At 53.6% G+C, this 17997-nt stretch overlaps 1 protein-coding gene across 6 annotated transcripts; it reads left to right on the top strand.

The window, feature by feature from the left end:
* Window positions 1–13249: 13249 nt before the first annotated feature.
* On the top strand, window positions 13250–17572 carry FOXA2 (forkhead box A2). Of its 6 annotated transcripts, none has more exons than XM_085004248.1 (3): window positions 13250–13468; window positions 14484–14553; window positions 16098–17572. In XM_085004248.1, exons 2-3 carry the CDS (start codon window positions 14485–14487, stop codon window positions 16875–16877), a joined length of 849 nt encoding a protein of 282 aa, XP_084860374.1. In that variant the 5' UTR covers window positions 13250–13468; window position 14484; the 3' UTR covers window positions 16878–17572. The 6 variants fall into 6 exon arrangements, with proteins under 6 accessions (XP_084860374.1, XP_005672811.1, XP_084860372.1 ...); XM_005672754.4 differs by having other exon boundaries at window positions 13251–13468; window positions 15573–17572; XM_085004246.1 differs by lacking the exon at window positions 14484–14553 and having other exon boundaries at window positions 13340–13468; window positions 15573–17442.
* Window positions 17573–17997: the final 425 nt, after the last annotated feature.

Below are 17997 nucleotides of genomic sequence, written 5' to 3'. Positions count from 1 at the left end.
ATTTTCACATCACTTGATGCTTTCCTACCTTTGTCAGTCTGGAGTTTGCTGGAGACACCAACAGAAACCAGGGGTAGAACCAGGCTGGCTCCATCACTGCCTGGCCCCCTACTCCCTCCCAAGTGGTCGCTCATCAGGGTTTCCCGGGGAAGTATCTAGGTGGTGTTTAGTGGGTGCCCTGTTCCAAAGGGACCAGTGGGCTCCATGCCTGGCAGGGGAGGGAAGGGCGTGGGCAGAGGCCGAAGGTAAGCCTCCATACGGCCCCACAGCAGCCTCGCTGGAGCCTGTGGGGAGCCCCGGAGCTCGTGTGACCCACAGAGCTGTTTGCAGTGGGGCTGAGACCTCATCTGTCAGGATGGAGCTCGGGCCACCCCAGGAACGGCCGTGGCCTTGCAGCCATGGTGACCCTGAAGAGCTGATAGCTGAGGGACCTCCCTGCCTCCCTCCAACCAGGCCTTCCTGCACCAGGGCCAGCTGAATGGGGGTCTCGGGTCATTTCCTTCCACACTGCCGTCTTTGTCCGCTCCAAAGCCTGAGAGACGCCCATCATCCACCGCCCCGCAGCCCTGCCCTCTCCCGCTGATGCTTCCCCAGCCCCCGCGCTTGCACTGGCGTCTCCCTCCGCTAGGGGAGCCCTTGGTTCCTTCCGGCCTGGATCGCTCCCTCCTCGCCCCCGCCCCCGTCGCCGGGTGGGCCTTAGGGTGCCCCTAGCGCGGGAGGCATCCGTTCTCCCACCCCAGGAAAGGCCGATTACTGCTTTCCGATGCACGAGCTGCTGCTGCACCACGCACTGTGGTGCGTTTATTTCTGGTCCGCTCCCCACCCTGGGAACTCCTTGAAGACCTCCGCGGGGACATGGGGCAGATCGTGGATTCCTAAACAGTGATCGGCTGCTTGTTGGCTGAGCTGCTCCAGGAACGTGGATGAACGTGCTTCTAAATGTGCGCGAAGGCCGAGGTCGATTTACACACCCTGTCACAAGTGTGGCAGGAATTGAGAAGAATGAATGCCACATAGAGAGCTTCTGGGATTCCAGAATTCCTGATCCCTGAGGTCATGGACAAGGGAGGATGGGTCCCATTACTGCGACCACTGATGGCAACCCAGAGGGAAGAGGCTCTGAGCAAAGAGGTGCTTGACAAGCCTCCTGACTAGAGCCAGCAGTGTTGGAATTTGTTGGTGCTCTTGGAAGTGTTGGAGCATAACCTAAATACAAAGATAACCCGTGGTGCATTCTCTTTGCAAAAACATTAAAATATGACAGATCAGGGCAAAGTCCCCTTTAACACACCCTCACCCCAGCACACCCCTTTCCTCCCCAGGGGTGACCACTACAGGGTATGGTGTTGGAGACCCTCCAGGTGCTAGAGAAACGTGGGCACCTGCAGGCGCAGACACATACAAGAAGGTCGACCATGTGCTCTTTGTAAGAGCAGAGTCTGCACACCTGTGACATATAAGATGGGTGCCCTACCTGCCACCCTGTCCCATCTCTGCCATTTGCTGTGACCTTTCAGTAAGTCCCTGCCCCGCTGCTCCCTGGGCTGGCATGCCCTCCAGAGAGTTCCAAGTGCCTGGAAATGTGTGAGTGACCGCCCTTTCCAAGGATCCTCACCAGTGACGGGTGCAGGAGTGAGGCCTTACTCGCTGGAGTCCCCTGTGGGGTCCCTGGACTGTCTGTCCACCAGGCTCCTTCCCCACCCCCTTCCTGCATTCTCCTGGGACCAGACCCTAGAAAATCACAGACACTCAGGCTCTGCCTCCCGAACCTCACCTGAGATGCTGAGAGCAGCAGATTGATGCAGAAACAGAGGGATGCGCAAGCTGCAGTGCAAGGAAAAATCAGAGGTCCTTCAGTGTGTGTGGGCCTGGGAGGATCCCAGAGGCAAACTGAGATACAATACAGATACATGTGCCAAGACACTGGTTACAGAAAAGGATAACCCTGAGTAAGGCTATTGACAAGTTAAGAAACGTATACTCCTTCCCACCCCACCCCGCGAGCTCCTGCCCTACACCCACCCCCACTGTCTCAGTACTAGCCTGACTTTGTTTTTCCAAGCAATAAGCAAAGTAGGTACCCCTCTGCCACCCACCAACTCACCAGGCCCCATGGAAAAGGGGGGGGGGTTCCCATCACTAAGAGCAGGGTTTCCATTTTCTTCTGGAACCCGTGGCTACATGGGTCCATGGAAGAGTGTGAAACTTTCCAAGTTACCTGAAATAAGTCCAAGAGGAAGGGGTCGTTTGTTTTATTTTTTTTAATTTTCTAATTTTTTTTTTTTTTTTTGTCTTTCTAGGGCCACACCCAAGACATATGGGGTTCCCAGGGTAGAGGTCCAATTGAAGCTATAGCCGCCGGCCTATGCCAGAGCCACAGCAACTAAGGATCCAAGCCGCATCTGCAACCTACACCACAGCTCATGGCAACACCGGATCCTTAACGCACTGAGCAAGGCCAGGAATCAAACCCACATCCTTGTGGATGCTAGTCGGGTTCATTCACCACTGAGCCACAACAGGAACTCCTGTTTGTTTGTTTTATGGCCACACCCACAGCATATGGAAGTCCCCAGTCCGGGGATTGAATCTGAACTGCAGCTGTGACATAGGCTGCTACAGTCAGATTCCTAACCCACTGTGCCACAGCAGGAACTCCAAGTGGAAGGCTTTTCTTCATCTAATGAGTGAAACTTAGCAAACATTCCACCCCAGAGCAGGTGCCCCAGGATATTCTGAAACAGCCATCAGGAAAAGGGTGGAAGGTAGGCCCTGGCAGCTGAGGGTCCTTCTGGAAAGACGAAGGAGGCTTCTGGCAGATTTGGGTCACCAGTGGAACATTACTGGGTGAAAGATGGCTCTGTGGGTGGGAGAAAAGTGTGTGCAGAGACTCTTACGGGCACAGAAAGGGAATCAGAGAGAGGAATGGGGATGGGGAGGGTGGGGAGGGAGTTGTTGGGAAAACATTTGGAAGCTGGGGTTTTCTGGTGACTTCAGGAAGAGGACAGGGAGGGACAGGGGATGGTTTTCGCATGTGGTAGAGGGTTAGGAAGATTTGGAAGTAGGGAGAGGTCGAGGATTAGAAATAAGAATGCTGAATTTAACCTTCAAAGGGAGGGAAAGTCATGGAATTGAGGCCAAGGTCTAGCTCTTTGCTAAGAAGAGTCAGACATGGGTGGAACGCTTTTGCTAATTCTGGAGCTGCCCTTGACCCACAGCTCAGCATAGCCCTGGCCTCATCCAGAAAGATGAGAATGGTCTTTTCAAATATGTGGTGTCATTTTGAGCAAGCGTAGTTGTTTTAAGAGGGTTGATTTGGTTAGGGTTGAGAAGACAGACTATAAACCATATGGCATCATGCATCTCTCAGGACAGTGTTGGAATTTCCTCCAGGGAGACACTGAGAATGTGCAAAGGGTTCAGGAAGGAAAAGTAACCCTGATTGGATGTTCTCCACACACCAGGCACCCAGCTTAAGCACCATCAAGTGCCTAAACTCATTTCACCCTCACCCGGTCCATGGCTTTTGCTGTGATGCCCATTTTAGATGGGAAATCTGATGCTTTTTTGCTAAAGAGCCCTCAGCTCCCAGTGCACCCGGTCTTTCAGGCTTTTTGGAGAGAGCCCACAGGAAGGAATACATTTTCCATCGTGCTGCAGATATACACATATTTACAGCAAAACAGAGGTTTTTCAGAACTATACATGCCTTTTCTATGTGAGATGTGCAGAGAGATTTGATTTTATTCTTTTATTTAAGGATAATTTCAACGAAGTGATTGCTGTCATAACATAATAATGAGCCATCAATTGAAGTTTGAAAAACACTCACCAGGATTTGAGGTCACGTGATTTTTATCCTCCAAAACCAGTCCTTACAAAGTTGCATAGCATCTGTCTTCCATCCATCCCTCCATCCATCCACTCACCCATGCAGCCATCCACTCATCCTCCCATTCATCCACCCACCCATTCACCTGTCCATCCATCCATCCATCCATCCATTCCCCCATCCATCCATTTATCCATCATCCATCCATCTATCCATCCTCTCATCCATCCACTCATCCTCCCATTCATCCACCCACCCATCCCTCCATCCATCTAATAAACCTTTATTAGTGTGCAGAAGTGGAACCAACTTCTGGATTCTCCATTCTGGGGACCTATGCCACCCCATCAACTCTCAGCTCCCAAGATAGAAAAACTCAAATCATCAAACCACAGAAAGCCTCAGTAAAGGGCAGTTGCACATCCCAGAAATGCCCTAAGGGGCCATTATAGGTGGTTCCAGAGCTAACATTCTTGCACATAATCCCCAGAAACCCCCCTCCCCCCAAAAAAATCTTCCTTCAGACAATCAGTCATGAAGAGAAGAAAACATGCAAAAAAAGATAAGTGAGTCAGGCAGTCTCAGTAGCATCCAGAGACATCAGTGTGGGAGGTCCCCGCGGCATAAAAAATGGGCTTTGGGGGGACTGAAGTCACCCCGTTCCCACAGCATACTCTCTTCTTGCTTCTGAATTTGTTGTGAGTCCTGCTAACCATGACCACAGGCTGTTCAAAATTACACCATTCGCCTTATTTAATTTTCTTCTGCAGTCATAAATATTAATTAAGCTAAACCACAGAGAGCTTCATTTCAATCCTTTCCCTTCCTGAGGACCATAAGCAATTAAGGCCCACAGCAGTTTAAGTACTCACCGGTTCTTGAAATCTGCCCTGGGACATCCACATTTTTATTTTTTAAATGAGGACAGATTTATTAAATCTTAGTGGTTGACGTTCCCTACCTAACTCTCCTGGCCTGTGGGTGTTCCCAATTTGATTCTCTTTTGCAAAGAGGATCTTTGCTTCTCCAGCGGACTTGCTTGTTTTCTCCAAACCAAGATGCAGAAAAGGGCATGTTCCACTAAATGAGGCCCGGAAATGTTTGTGCCCACCTGTCAGGACCCAGAGGCAAAGACCCGATGGTTCAATGTTTGTTTATTTAATATTATTTAATGATAAAAACAGAAGGAATCATTGTACAAAGACGAGGAAAATGTAGAGTGAAAACCGAAAGTCTTCTTCCACCTCCTCCAAACCCAGTTTCTGGGGGTATAATTGTTAACGGTCTTGTTTGCAACCTTCAAATCTCTTTTGTGCACAAAGTCAGGATTATTTTCACAAAAATTAAATCAAATTACTCATATCCAATAACTCTTTAACCCTTCATCACAAGGTAGAGACCAGATGTACTTCCCATGTGGTTTGCAGCCTAACCACTCAGCATTGCTTCTACAAAGTAGAGACTAGAAACTTTATATAATTTCATAGAGATTTATATCATCCTTTCTAACAGCTCCATAATATTCCACAATAAAGTTGGGTTATGGTCTATTTCACCTGACTCTCTTTTTTTTTTTTTTTTTTTTTTGGCTTTTTAGGGCTGCACTCACAGCATATGGAGGTTCTCAGGCTAGGAATCGGAGCTGCAGCTGCCGGCCTACACTACAGCCATGGCAACACTGGGATCCAAGCCACATCTGTGACCTACACTACAGCCCACAGCAATGCCGGCTCCTTAACCCAGTGAGCGAGGCCAGGGATTGAACCTGTGTTCTCTTGGATACTATTCAGATTCATTTCTGCTGAGCCACGACGGGAACTCCTCACCTGACCCTTTTAGAGTTATAACCTTGGACATGTGGTAGGTAAACTGCATACACACACACACACACGCACACGCACACGCACACGCACACACGCACACGCACACACACACACACACTTGGTGGCAATAACTGAAAATTCTACCTGCAAGCACTTTCTTTTCTTTCAGACTTCTGATAAATTTTGCATCCGAGAACATCAGCATGTGGAAACAGTACAGGTTTAGGTCAGAGGGCCTGGGTTTGGATGGGAGGGCTGGGTGGTCTGAGACAAGCCCCCAACATCTCCTGTCCTGGGCTACAAAGGGAGCTCCCACCTGAGAGCGGATTGAGAGACTATTGAGTCTGATGCAAATATTACCCCTCCCACCATGAAGATCCTGATCACTGGTGGGTGGAGGTGGACCCTAGGAATAAACATCCAGAAAAAATTTCTAAATTCAACATATTAAAAGGCAGAAAGGAATAAAAGAAACAAGGAAGTAGAAAACAGCTTCCTTTCAATTTCTAGATAACTACAAAGACTTGGGGAGGAGGGGGGGGTGCAGCTCAAGTCCCAGACACAGAACTCCCACCAGGACCAGATGGTCCTCAGCATTAGCATCTACTTAGCACTTTATTTGGAAGACTTAGAGGAATGGATTGACCAGGTTTCCCCATAAAGGGAAGATCTATTTACCTCTATCTATTTACCTCTATATACCTCTATTTACCCCTATATACCTCTTAAAGGGATAGATCTACTTATGTAAATGCCTCTAGAGACTATTAAACAGCACTTATTTGTTATATAAGGCAAGACGATACACCCAAAGTCAGCATCGCATCTTTTGATCCCCAAGTCTGACAGAGGCAAATTCTGGGGTGATGTCGCTGCCAGGCGTGAAAGAAACTACAAAGTGACTGTGCATTTTACATCCAGATCCATCCTGGGATCTCAAAACAGCTGAGGATATCGACCTCCTTGGTTTTCTCATTCTTAGTCCTCACTGCTTAAAAATCAAAGGGAGATTAAGTACTTGGTCTTTTAGAAATATGGTTGAAATACGAATGTGCCCACAGGGAAGAAAAAAAATCCATCTCCTCCTTCTGGGCGGTTCTTACCTGGAAAGGAGCCCTTTTCCGAAGGAAGGGCTTACTTAAATTCCCACAAGGGAAAGAGGAGTTCCGTGCTCACTGTGAATGCATACTGCAAACAGAATACGCATCAAGGAATCACCTTGACGTTGTTCCTTCTTCTCACCTTTGAGACTCAAATTTTAGTTGCTCAACGTTTCCTATTATACGTGTTGGGAAAATATTTGGTGGCGAAGCAGGAGAAACAGTGTGTTTCCCGGCAGGGGGTTACTTTTGGTGTGTCTGCGGGCTCCAGGCTTTCCCCACTCCAGCTCCTGTTCTTCTTCTCCTCGGGCACAGGCAGGCGCGCTGGTTCAGAGTCAGGTCAGCGTCTGCGGAGGAAAATTCCCGGTCCTGGTCACCTTTACAGGAGGCCCAGGTCTTTTCCAGGAGGAGAACATACAAACCCCCGTCCAAACTCAATGAACGGGAAGCTCCTGGTCACTTTCGCTTCTTTTTGAACCTATTTTGCTTCTTAAAGATGCATATTAGGAGCAGGGTGCAGCGGTGGCGCGGCGGGGACGGGGTGGCGGAGCGGGGCGGGGGGGGGGGGGGCGGTGTTTAGGAAAGGTTGGCCCTGTCCCAGTTCCCTTTCTGGGGAGCCCAGCGCCAGGCTTCAGGGAGGCAGGATCAGCCCGGATCCCGTGCCTTAAGGAGAAGAGTTAGGGATCCGGGAGGACTTTTGTGATGCAGTGTGATTACAGCTGAAACTTTGTTTAGGCCTTTTTTTTCCGCGCTAGGAGAATGACAGCTTCTAAGTCACAGACTGAGCATTGCTGTAGATTGCGGGTCTGCCCCGTCACCCTGGGAGGTCCCAGGGGAGGCCTCGTGGGAAACGGACCCGGCCAGGTGGGGGCGGGGAGGGGGACGCTGCTGGGGGCACGTTCGCCAGGGAAGCTGCCTCCTGGCAATGGGGCGGGTCCGAGGGGCAGGGAGCGAGTGGGAGGCGAGAACCGCTAGAAGGTAAAGAAGGACCTAACACTTTTCATTGCATCCACGCCCCTCTCAGCACCCAGCTCAGGCCAGCCTGCAATGCGAGGGAGACCGGGGGCTACTCCACCTGCGGCCGGGAGACCAGAGCCTGCGCATCACCTGGAAGCCTGTGAGCGTGCGAACCCTAACGCCCCTCCCCCGACCCGCGGAATCAGAATCTGCATTTTAACAAGATCCCCGGGGGTGGGTGGGGGTGGAGGAGGTTATGCACATACAAATTTGTGGGGCGGTCCCAGGCCCAGTTAATTACCCCAGTCCCAGTGGGTCGCCGCTGCTGTTCTAGGCTAACCCTCCCGGTCCAAAGACCGCACTCGCTTTTCAGGAAGCTCCGCGGTCAAGTAGACAAAGAGTGAATACAGATCCGGGTATCACGCACAAGTGCCTGCTTCATGCACACACACAGACACACACAAACACACACACGGGGCAGGTTCTCAAGCCTGTAGGAGCATCTCGCGGCCATCTGCGGCCTCCGCCCCGAGCCAGAACCCTCACCCCCACCCCGGCCAGGAACCCTGTGATGGAAAACTAACCCTCTAGAGTGGTTACAAGCGGTGGTGGGACGGGAATGGCCTGCACCGCGCCGCTGCCCGGCTACATTCTGCTTCAGAGGACCCCACCCTTGACGTTCCTATTCTGGGTCAGCACAGGTGGCAGGCTCACTGGGGGTTTGAGCTGGCCCGCAGGTAGATTCATTCTGAATGGTGACATGTAGGCTCAGCCCCTTTGGAATGGGGTTTTGGCCAGAGATTCCTGGGTCATCGCTTGAAAGAAGACTTGAAAATATACGGAAAATAAGTTCTCCTGGGATCCGTGGCAGAAGAAAAGAGAAGAGGAGCAAATAAAGGAAGTACTTAAGCTCTGCAAGTGCAGGGCTCTACCTACGTGGTCAGGGCTGTATGGCCTCAGTCCAGAATATAGCAAGTGCTCATTAAAATGGTGGCTGAATGGACCTAAAAATCTATACACCCCTCTTCATGACCACTGCTTAAGGTAAAGCAAGTTATGTATAATTCTTTTCTGTTTACACAGAGCCCCTGCACCACTTTTTTTTCCCCCATGCCTGCAGCATGTGGAAGTTCCTGAGCCAGGGATCCCGCTGCAGCGACACTGTCAGATCTTTAACCCGCTGTGCCACCAGGGAGCTCCCCCTGGATCACTTTGAGATGGAAGCAAGAAGCAAACAACCTCTTCCCAAGCACGGACTCAAACTCCAGGCCTTGCTACGCTCTTTCTGATTTCACATCTGTCTACCCCTCATGCTTTCGTACTTGTTCAAAGTATATTTGTTTATCCAAGTAAACAATCAGTGCTTCTAGGTTTAATGGGGCAATTTCTTAATTATCTCCCTGGGTTCCAAAGAAGGAATGTCCGAGTCTGAGTCTTCAGGCCTGTGACTTTGACTGGCTATGACTCTGTCCTTAGTGGAGTTTACTGCAGGCCTTTGGAGCAGGAATAACAGATTTCCTCCAAGAATAACATCCAAATGTATGAAATAGCTCACAGGGCCACAAACGTAGATCCATCTAATTTAGGCCTTCCTCAAAGAGGGGTTTATTCTCACTCACGTTGACATGTTATTATTGCTGCTCGACCTTGCCGTTTCTTTATTTTTATATTTTCCAATTATTTTAATTACCTGCTATAAGAGTCCCACATACCAGAAATGTGCTAAAAACTCAAGAATGGTGGGCTGGATGCCAAGGATATACCAGAAATATTTGTCACACCCTGGACCCAAATGGGCAGACCACCGGCCTTCCCCCCAGACCCACACAGATGGGAGTGGAGTCGACAACGGCTTGACTCAGACCACAGAGAAAACCCACTAAAAATGCACAATCCATCACCACACCCAACCTTCCAAACAGCCATCATATTCTAGGTGCACAGAGCAAAGGAGCTGAGAGCCAAAGTCATCCAAGAGGACCCAGGACACAGCCCCGCCACCCATGTCAGCCTAAGAAGCCCCACCTGCGGTTGGCGTGAATATCACTTCTCTTCCTCCTTTAACTCCAGGGACCACACAGTCCTCTTTCTGACACCCGGTCAGAGAACATAATACTGGTTTGTTTTCCGAACTCAAACCCTTGCCCCCTTGGAATGGTGGCTTCCCTGATGTCCTTTCATGTGTGAGAACTGAATGAATTTGTGCATGAATTCTTTTGCTATGATTTTCCAGGACTTCGGCTCTAATATTCTTATTATGTGTTCACCCTAAAATAATAAAAAAAGTAATGTAATACTAAAATAATAGTCATATGAAATGATACAACTCTACTGCAGGAAGAAAATGTAGGTTGAAGATAAAATTCTACCACCAAACACAACCAGGGTTACCAGCCTCCTATTTATCTCATTTTATCATTATTTATTATGACTTATTTCCCATCTTTTCCTGAGAATCTTGCTCAGGAGAGGTAGACTGTATGCTGCCATACTGTGTATAAATTTACAATATTCTCTCTTGCTTTCCTCTCACTTTTAACATCCTTTTCTGATGTATTTACTTAAATCTCCTTTGAAAGATATTCTTTGCTAATATCTTTGCCCTCTCCATAAACAGCTAGGCCTTTGGCTCTCAAAGAACTGTGGAAGCCAGCAGAAAAGCATCTGAAGTGGTCAGTGCCAGGAAGACTAATTATGATGATCTGATTTTTTAAGTGAAAAATCAGAAATAACAACCCCCGGAAAGTGAATTTTTTTTTTTTTTTTTTTTTTTTTTTTTTTTTTTTTTTTTTTTTTTAGGGCTGCACCCATGACATATGGAGGTTCCCAGGCTAGGGGGTCTGTCTAATTGGAGCTACAGCTGCCAGCCTATGCAACAGCCACAGCAACGCCAGTTCTGAGCCACATCTGCAACCTACACCACAGCTCACGGCTATGCCAGATCCTTAACCCACTGAGCGAGGCCAGGTATCAAACCCGCAACCTCATGGTTCCCCTGTGCCACAATGGGAACTCCTGGAAAGTGAAATGTTGATTACAGCCTTTCGCATAATGATATGCCTTGTCTTTATTGGGACATGGGACCCACCCTGAAAATCTCACCCTGTGAATAATGGAGGTGTGGGCGTCTAATTTCTGCCAATCTAAAGATTATATGAAGGTAAAATGTGTATTTTCACAAGACTTTAAGTCATCTTTCTCTGTCTTCTCCATCTTAACCTCACAGGCAGACCTGCCTGGTGATACCCCTAAAACAAGGCCTGTGCTGTATATTTATTCTCAAAGGGGCTTCAGGGACTAGAGAATTGATCAGCCAGATGCACTCCCACCCTTTGGTATTTTATGGGTCATCACTTAGGGAAGTTGAGTTCTGTTTAGGGACGTCTGGCTTCTCCACCGGCCAGTTTCCTGTGACAGAGAGCCCCCAGAGCTAGGAGTTTTGACCGAGATTGCAGGAGGAGCAGAGGAGGCCCAGACTTGGGCCCAAATCAATCCTCTGGGGCAGCATCCGGAATAAAACCAGTGTGCTAACCCCAAGCACAGTCACGGGCTATGAGGCAGCTTTATATAGGAAGCCTGCAGCACCCAAGGGAAAGACGGGGAAAGGGCGGGACACGGGCAAGGGGAAGCCCTGTGGGCCTCAGTCCCAGGTGGGGCTGCAAATAAGGGGGGATCAGGGGAAACATCTGTTTTCAGCCCAAGTTGCCCGCGAACTTTTTCCTGGAGAGAAGCTCCCGGAGCAGTTTACAGCATTCCAGCCTGAGGCTTTGGTGCCAGATGCTCTGAATCAACCTTTAGAAACCAGAGCTGCCGGGAAAGGAAGGAGCGGGAGTGTGCTGGGGAGGCGGCGCCTCCGAGGGCCTTCGCTCCGGGAAGGGCTGCCCACCAGGTTGGAGAGCGCGCACTCCCCGCAGCATCTGCCCGCCACGCTCGCCTTCCCTTTTCTGGGAGGGTCCCGGCAGCCGCCCCTGCTGCGCATCCCCGGGCAGCAGGGGACCGTCTGGGTTTGCGCAGAACTTCGGGGACTCGGAAGACACTCCAGTCCCCCGAGGGTCTTTTCTGGGAGACTCGCAGAGGCCGGCGGACAGTGCGGGCGCCCAGGTAGCGGGGTTAGGGGCGCGGAGGTCAAAGAGGGCTCCAGTCGGTCCCTAGGCCGCGCGGCCGACAGGGGGCGCCCTGTCACTGCGGAAACCGGTGGCCCAGGACCGGGCCGCACTCGATCCTTTCGCCCAATTTCTAGAACCACATTTCGACCAGGAGCAAAAAGAGGGCAGTGGACACCCACACGGACGCACAGACTAGGTTAACCAGAGCACTTTCGAGTTTTCAGTCCCACGCACACCAGAAAGCTGTCTCCCGTTTCGCGGGTTTGTCTGATTTGGTGTCTCTTCTCTACTGAACGGGAGAAGCGCTCCGTGGGGAGGCGGTACAATCGAGAGAGCGAGCGAGAGAGAGCGAGAGAGAGAGAGAGAGAGAGAGAGAGACCGAGAGAGAGAGAGAGAGAGAGAGAGAGAGAGAGAGAGGAGAGAGAGAGAGAGAGAGAGAGAGTGTTCCGTCCTGGGCTTGCGCAGAAAGATTTGGAAAAACAGGCAACTGTTTTTTGAGCGTCAGTGCACACCCTCTTCTCAGCTCTAGGCTGAGCGGTGAAGTTGTGTCCATCCGCGTTCAGGGATCTGATGAAAGATGCCAGGGGTCTGGTCGGCTCCCCCGCACACACTTACGCTAAGTGTGCACACACCCGCGACACTTCCCGCTGCACCGGCAGACCTGGCCTCCTGGCAGCCCTCTGCATGGTGCATGGCTCTCTGGTCTCTCAGAGAGACGAAGATCTTGGCGGTCTGGGGAACCTGCCCTGGCCCTCTCTCAGAGGGTTCCTTAATGCCCTCTGTGAATTGGTCAAACCAGTTCAAAGTGTTGCAGGCCCGAGGGACCTGGAGCAGAGGGAAGTGGTGGGCGTCCCCCTGCATCTACCGCTCCGCCCTGCTGCCCTTGGGCCTGACCCCACTGGTCCTTCCGTCGTCGAATCTCTGCTAGGTACCTGCCATCTCGCTTTGTCTTTTGCCACCATTACCCACAACTCTGGACAGGTGGGTCAGATACCCACTACTTCCTTTTATCCGCCTCCCCCCCTTTGGGGTTGAGGGCGCAGAGCTGCATCCTCACTGCCCAGCTGGATTTTTTTAGAACCAAGAAAGCGCGTCCACCTCCAAACACCTGTAGCTACCCCCCCCCCCATGTGGGCTCACTGAGGTCTTGGTAGCTGACCCAAGAGAGATAATAACTTGAACTCAGAAGCCGGATCGAAAATTAAAAGGACGAATATGGTTGTCAGGGTTTCTAATTCTTATTAAAATCTTCAGAAAAGCGGAGCAGACAGAGACTCCCGAACGCACTTCATGTGCTCCGTTATTGATTCCTTAATTCCCCCCTCTCGCTGCACGCCTCACTCCCACCTCCTGCCCTGTTTGTTTTAGTTACGAAATGCTGTGGGCACCTCGGTTGTAACTGAAAAGTAACCTTGAAACACGCTGTCCTGTCAGAGACAAATAGTCTCCCAACCGTCGTTCAGCTGGCGGAGCCGCGTGTGCCCTGCGCCCGGCGCCCGGACGGGGGGCCAGGGCTCCTCCCCGCCAGCCGCTCGGTCGGGCGCCGGAGGCCGGGCTCCGAGGAGGCAAAACGCCGAGGCGGCGGGACCCGGCGCCCCGCGCGTCTGTGACGGGAGGGGCCTCCCAGAAGCAGCGGCCGGCTAGTTAAAGGTGTGTACACAGTTTTTCTAAATACGACGGCGCTTTGCAAATTGGCTCTGTCACCGGCTAGTTGTTTTGACAGGGAATGTGCACTGAGAGCGAGAAACCCGGGACAAATAAATGCGGCTTTTATAAAGCTGGGCAGAGGGGAGACTGGGCTGGGAAGCCGGACGCACACTCGGACAGGCGCACCGGCCGCCTGGCGCTATGCGACAGGGCGGGGATCAGCGCCCCGGGCTGCTCCAGAGGCTGGCCTCCTCCCAGGTCCCTCCTACCACCAGGGCTCCCCGCGGGCGTGGGGGTAAAGGGGGCTCGCCCCCGGGGCCAGGCAACCACCCGCCCCGCTCGCCCGGCCCGGCTCCGCGCGCGGGGCGCGGGGCAGCGGGGCGGGCACCACCGAGGGCAGGTGCGGGGCGCCGGCCGGGGCTCCCTCTCACCCAGGTGTGAGCTGATTATTCAAATGGGCTGCCCCGGGTCTGGGGATTGGAGGCCCGCGCTGGCGCGCCGCGCTATATCACCAGCCGCCCACGTCACTGCGGCACTTGTCCGCTCCGCGGTCCACACCTCCTCCTCCACCTCCCCCCTCCTCCTCCACCTCCACCTCCTCCTCCTCTTCCTCCTCCTCCTCCTCTCCACCCCCCCACCCGCCCCCACGCCGCGCGCTTCCCGCCGCCTCCCGGCAGCTCGGCACTGCCAGCCTCGGCCTCCACCGGGCAGCCCGCGAGCGCGGCGGCGGCGGCGGGCGGCGGGCGCTCCCGGCAGCGGCGGGGCTCGGCTCCGGGCCTCCTCCTCCCCTCGGCCCCCTCCTCCCACGGCTCGCCCCTCCCGCCCACTTCCAACTACCGCCTCCGGCCGGCCGAGGGAAAGAGGGAGTGGAGCCGAGAGAGAGGGAGCTCTAGAGGGAGGGAGGGGACGGTGCCTTGGCTGACTTTTTTTTTTTTAAAAGGAGGGTGGGGGTGGGGGGTGATTGCCGGTCGTTTGTTGTGGCTGTTAAATTTTAAACTGCCATGCACTCGGCTTCCAGTATGCTGGGAGCGGTGAAGATGGAAGGGCACGAGCCGTCCGACTGGAGCAGCTACTATGCCGAGCCCGAGGTAGGCACTCGCCTTTTCCGGGGGAAGCGGGGTGGCGGCGCCCGCGCTCGGCCCCGAGCTCAGGACCGCTTCCCTGACCGGCACCCGCCCCCCACCCCAGCCGCTCCGGGCAGCCGCCTTTTCCACCCTCCTTCGACTCAAATGGGGCTCTTTTTTATACGACACACTGTTAGCCTTGAGATAATATTAACTTTGTGATCAAATATTGACTTGCGGCGCCTCCAAATCCTCTTCGTGGCCGAGCCACGCACTATCCTAACAGAGTTGTGTTTGGCAGCGCGCGGCTGGGGAGGGGTGGGAGGTCGGCCGGCGAGGGGGTGGGGAGCTGGAGAGGAGAAGGTGGGCAGGAGCTGGGGGCTGAGGTAGAGGAAAAGAGTCAAAGACTTGGGGACAAAGAGAAAGAAAGTTTGTGGCTGCAGAGCCCAGCCGCGTGTAGTTCAGTTCGCGGTCCCTTCCCCGTTCCTCCATTCAATGCCTCGGGCTGGCCGCAGACTCCGCGCAGGTACTGCGTTTCGGTTCCCCTGGGGCCGAGGATGGGGTCCCGGGAGGAAGGCTGAACCGCGAGCACCCTGGGATCGTCTCCGCTGGAGGCCGCCCGGGCGCCCTGCGCGGTGTCCCACAGGTCGCTTGCTGGTTTCGGAGGTGGCGTTCGCGGCCGCGGCGCCTACTCGGTACGCTGGCTTGAGAGTCAGGGAGACTCTGCGAAGGAGAGATGCATTGGGGGTGCCTGGCTTGGGGAAGTTCTAGGGGACCCCCGTTTTAGAATCTGAGCGAGCCGCAAGAGGGCTAGGCGCCGGCCCCCCGCTCAGAGCGGCAGCCCCCGCGCCACCTCCCCGAGGGCAGTCGCAGCGCGCTCCGGGTGAAACGGACGCAGGGCCGGTGCCAGGAGAGGGCAGGACTCCCCCGAGGCCTCCCCGGAGGCGGGGGCCTGGGCCGGCCCGGTGGGCGGGAGGTCAGGCAGGGCGCGCTCCAGCCGCGGTGCTAACGCTGTGCGCCTCCCTCCGGGGCTCTGTCCTCAGGGCTACTCCTCGGTGAGCAACATGAACGCCGGCCTGGGGATGAACGGGATGAACACTTACATGAGCATGTCGGCGGCCGCCATGGGCAGTGGCTCGGGCAACATGAGCGCCGGCTCCATGAACATGTCGTCGTACGTGGGCGCGGGCATGAGCCCATCCCTGGCCGGCATGTCTCCCGGGGCGGGCGCCATGGCCGGCATGGGCGGCTCGGCCGGGGCGGCCGGCGTGGCGGGCATGGGGCCGCACCTGAGCCCCAGCCTGAGCCCCCTCGGGGGCCAGGCGGCCGGGGCCATGGGCGGCCTGGCGCCCTACGCGAACATGAACTCGATGAGCCCCATGTACGGGCAGGCCGGCCTGAGCCGCGCGCGCGACCCCAAGACCTACCGGCGCAGCTACACGCACGCCAAGCCGCCGTACTCGTACATCTCGCTCATCACCATGGCCATCCAGCAGAGCCCCAACAAGATGCTGACCCTGAGCGAGATCTACCAGTGGATCATGGACCTCTTCCCCTTTTACCGGCAGAACCAGCAGCGCTGGCAGAACTCCATCCGCCACTCGCTCTCCTTCAACGACTGCTTCCTCAAGGTGCCCCGTTCGCCCGACAAGCCCGGCAAGGGCTCCTTCTGGACCTTGCACCCCGACTCGGGCAACATGTTCGAGAACGGCTGCTACCTGCGCCGCCAGAAGCGCTTCAAGTGCGAGAAGCAGCTGGCCCTGAAAGAGGCCTCGGGCGCCGCGGGCGGCGGCAAGAAGACGGCTGCCGGGGCCCAGGCCTCGCAGGGGCAGCTCGGGGAGGCCGCCGGGCCGGCCTCGGAGACTGCGGCCGGCACCGAGTCGCCCCACTCGAGCGCTTCCCCGTGCCAGGAGCACAAGCGAGGGGGGCTCGGGGAGCTGAAGGGGACGCCAGCCACAGCGCTGAGCCCCCCGGAGCCGGCGCCGTCGCCTGGGCAGCAGCAGCAGGCCGCGGCCCACCTGCTGGGCCCTCCCCATCACCCGGGCCTGCCCCCCGAGGCCCACCTGAAGCCCGAGCACCACTACGCCTTCAACCACCCCTTCTCCATCAACAACCTCATGTCTTCCGAGCAGCAGCACCACCACGGCCACCACCACCACCAGCCCCACAAAATGGACCTCAAGGCCTACGAGCAGGTGATGCACTACCCGGGCTACGGCTCCCCCATGCCAGGAAGCCTGGCCATGGGCCCGGTCACGAACAAAGCGGGCCTGGACGCCTCGCCCCTGGCTGCAGACACCTCCTACTACCAGGGGGTGTACTCCCGGCCCATTATGAACTCCTCTTAAGAAGACGGAGGCTTCCCGCCTAGCTCGGACCAGACGACAGAGGAAGCGGGGATGGAGACTTTGAGAAAGGGGTGCTGGAAAGATGCAGGGGAGCAGGACCCATCACACCCCTGCCCCGACAGCAGTCTCCCTCCTCCTCCTCTGCAGCCCTTCCTCCCCCATCTGGGCCACACTGACGTCTATCATCTTGTATAAGGAGGGCAAGGGAAAAAAGATAAACAGTCAAAAAGGAAGAAAGAAAAGCCTCAGTTTCCACTACTGTGTAGACACCTGCTTCTTTAAGCACCTGCGAATTTTGACTTTTTGTTGTCGTGGTTCCTCTCCATTGCTGTTGTTGCAGGGAAGTCTTACTTTATTAAAAACAGAAACAAACAAACAAAAAAACAAAAAACAAAAAAGAAAAAAACACAAACTTTTGTGACTCAGTGTAAAACCACGTAGTTTTAACAGAGGACAGAGTTGTACTACTGTTTAAGAAAGAGAAAAAAAAAAAAAAACGATGTAAGGGTCTGTTGTAAATGACCAAGGAAAAAAAAAAAGCATTCTCATTCTTGACACGGTGAAATCCAGGTCTCAAGTCTGATTAATTTATGGTTTCCGCGTGCTTTATTTATGGCTTATAAATGTGTGTTCCTACTGCAAGGACCAGAGTTCCACAAATCTATATTAAAGTGTTATTGCCAGTTTTATGCTTTGAATCTTCCAGATTTTTCTTTCCTTTGCCTGATTCAAAAAAACAAACAAGTCTGGGAATGATTTAAAACCTGAGGGAGGGCGATCCTGGCTGGTTGCAAGTTGAATGAAATTTACAGTAAACACATATGTACCCATTGCCCAGATCCTACAGTTATTTCACTAAACTTGCTGTATTGTATATCGTTCCATTCAGCCACACCTCCATTGGTCCATTTATCTGATTTTCTCAGATACATTTCAAAGTCACTTTCAGACTTCAGTACACTTCCCCCAGCACTTCTGCGAGCACATCACTTATAGAATTCAACATTGTTCAAGCTTTCCTTTTGAATTCCGAGTTGAACTTTACATTCTGTGAAACTCACAGATCCCGTGTGAACCATTCTGTTCTGCGGAGTTGATGCAAAAGCCAGAGAAAACCACA

This window comes from Sus scrofa, chromosome 17 (assembly GCF_054392235.1).
Source record: "Sus scrofa isolate SSC_HxYL_T2T_F1_AM1 chromosome 17, Sscrofa_HxYL_maternal_Yorkshire_Landrace_v2.0, whole genome shotgun sequence".
Lineage (NCBI taxonomy): Eukaryota > Metazoa > Chordata > Mammalia > Artiodactyla > Suidae > Sus > Sus scrofa.
Note: the sequence above shows the minus strand (reverse complement) of the source record. Positions and strands in the feature narration are given on the sequence as shown.

What these genes read in the sequence shown, in the direction of transcription:
- FOXA2 (XM_003134291.5), top strand. Translation starts at nt 14,467, where the DNA reads ATGCACTCGGCTTCCAGTATGCTGGGAGCGGTGAAGATGGAAGGGCAC. An exon ending in GCTACTATGCCGAGCCCGAG is followed by an intron (nt 14,554 to 15,572) that starts GTAGGCACTCGC and finishes CTCTGTCCTCAG; the next exon opens with GGCTACTCCTCGGTGAGCAA.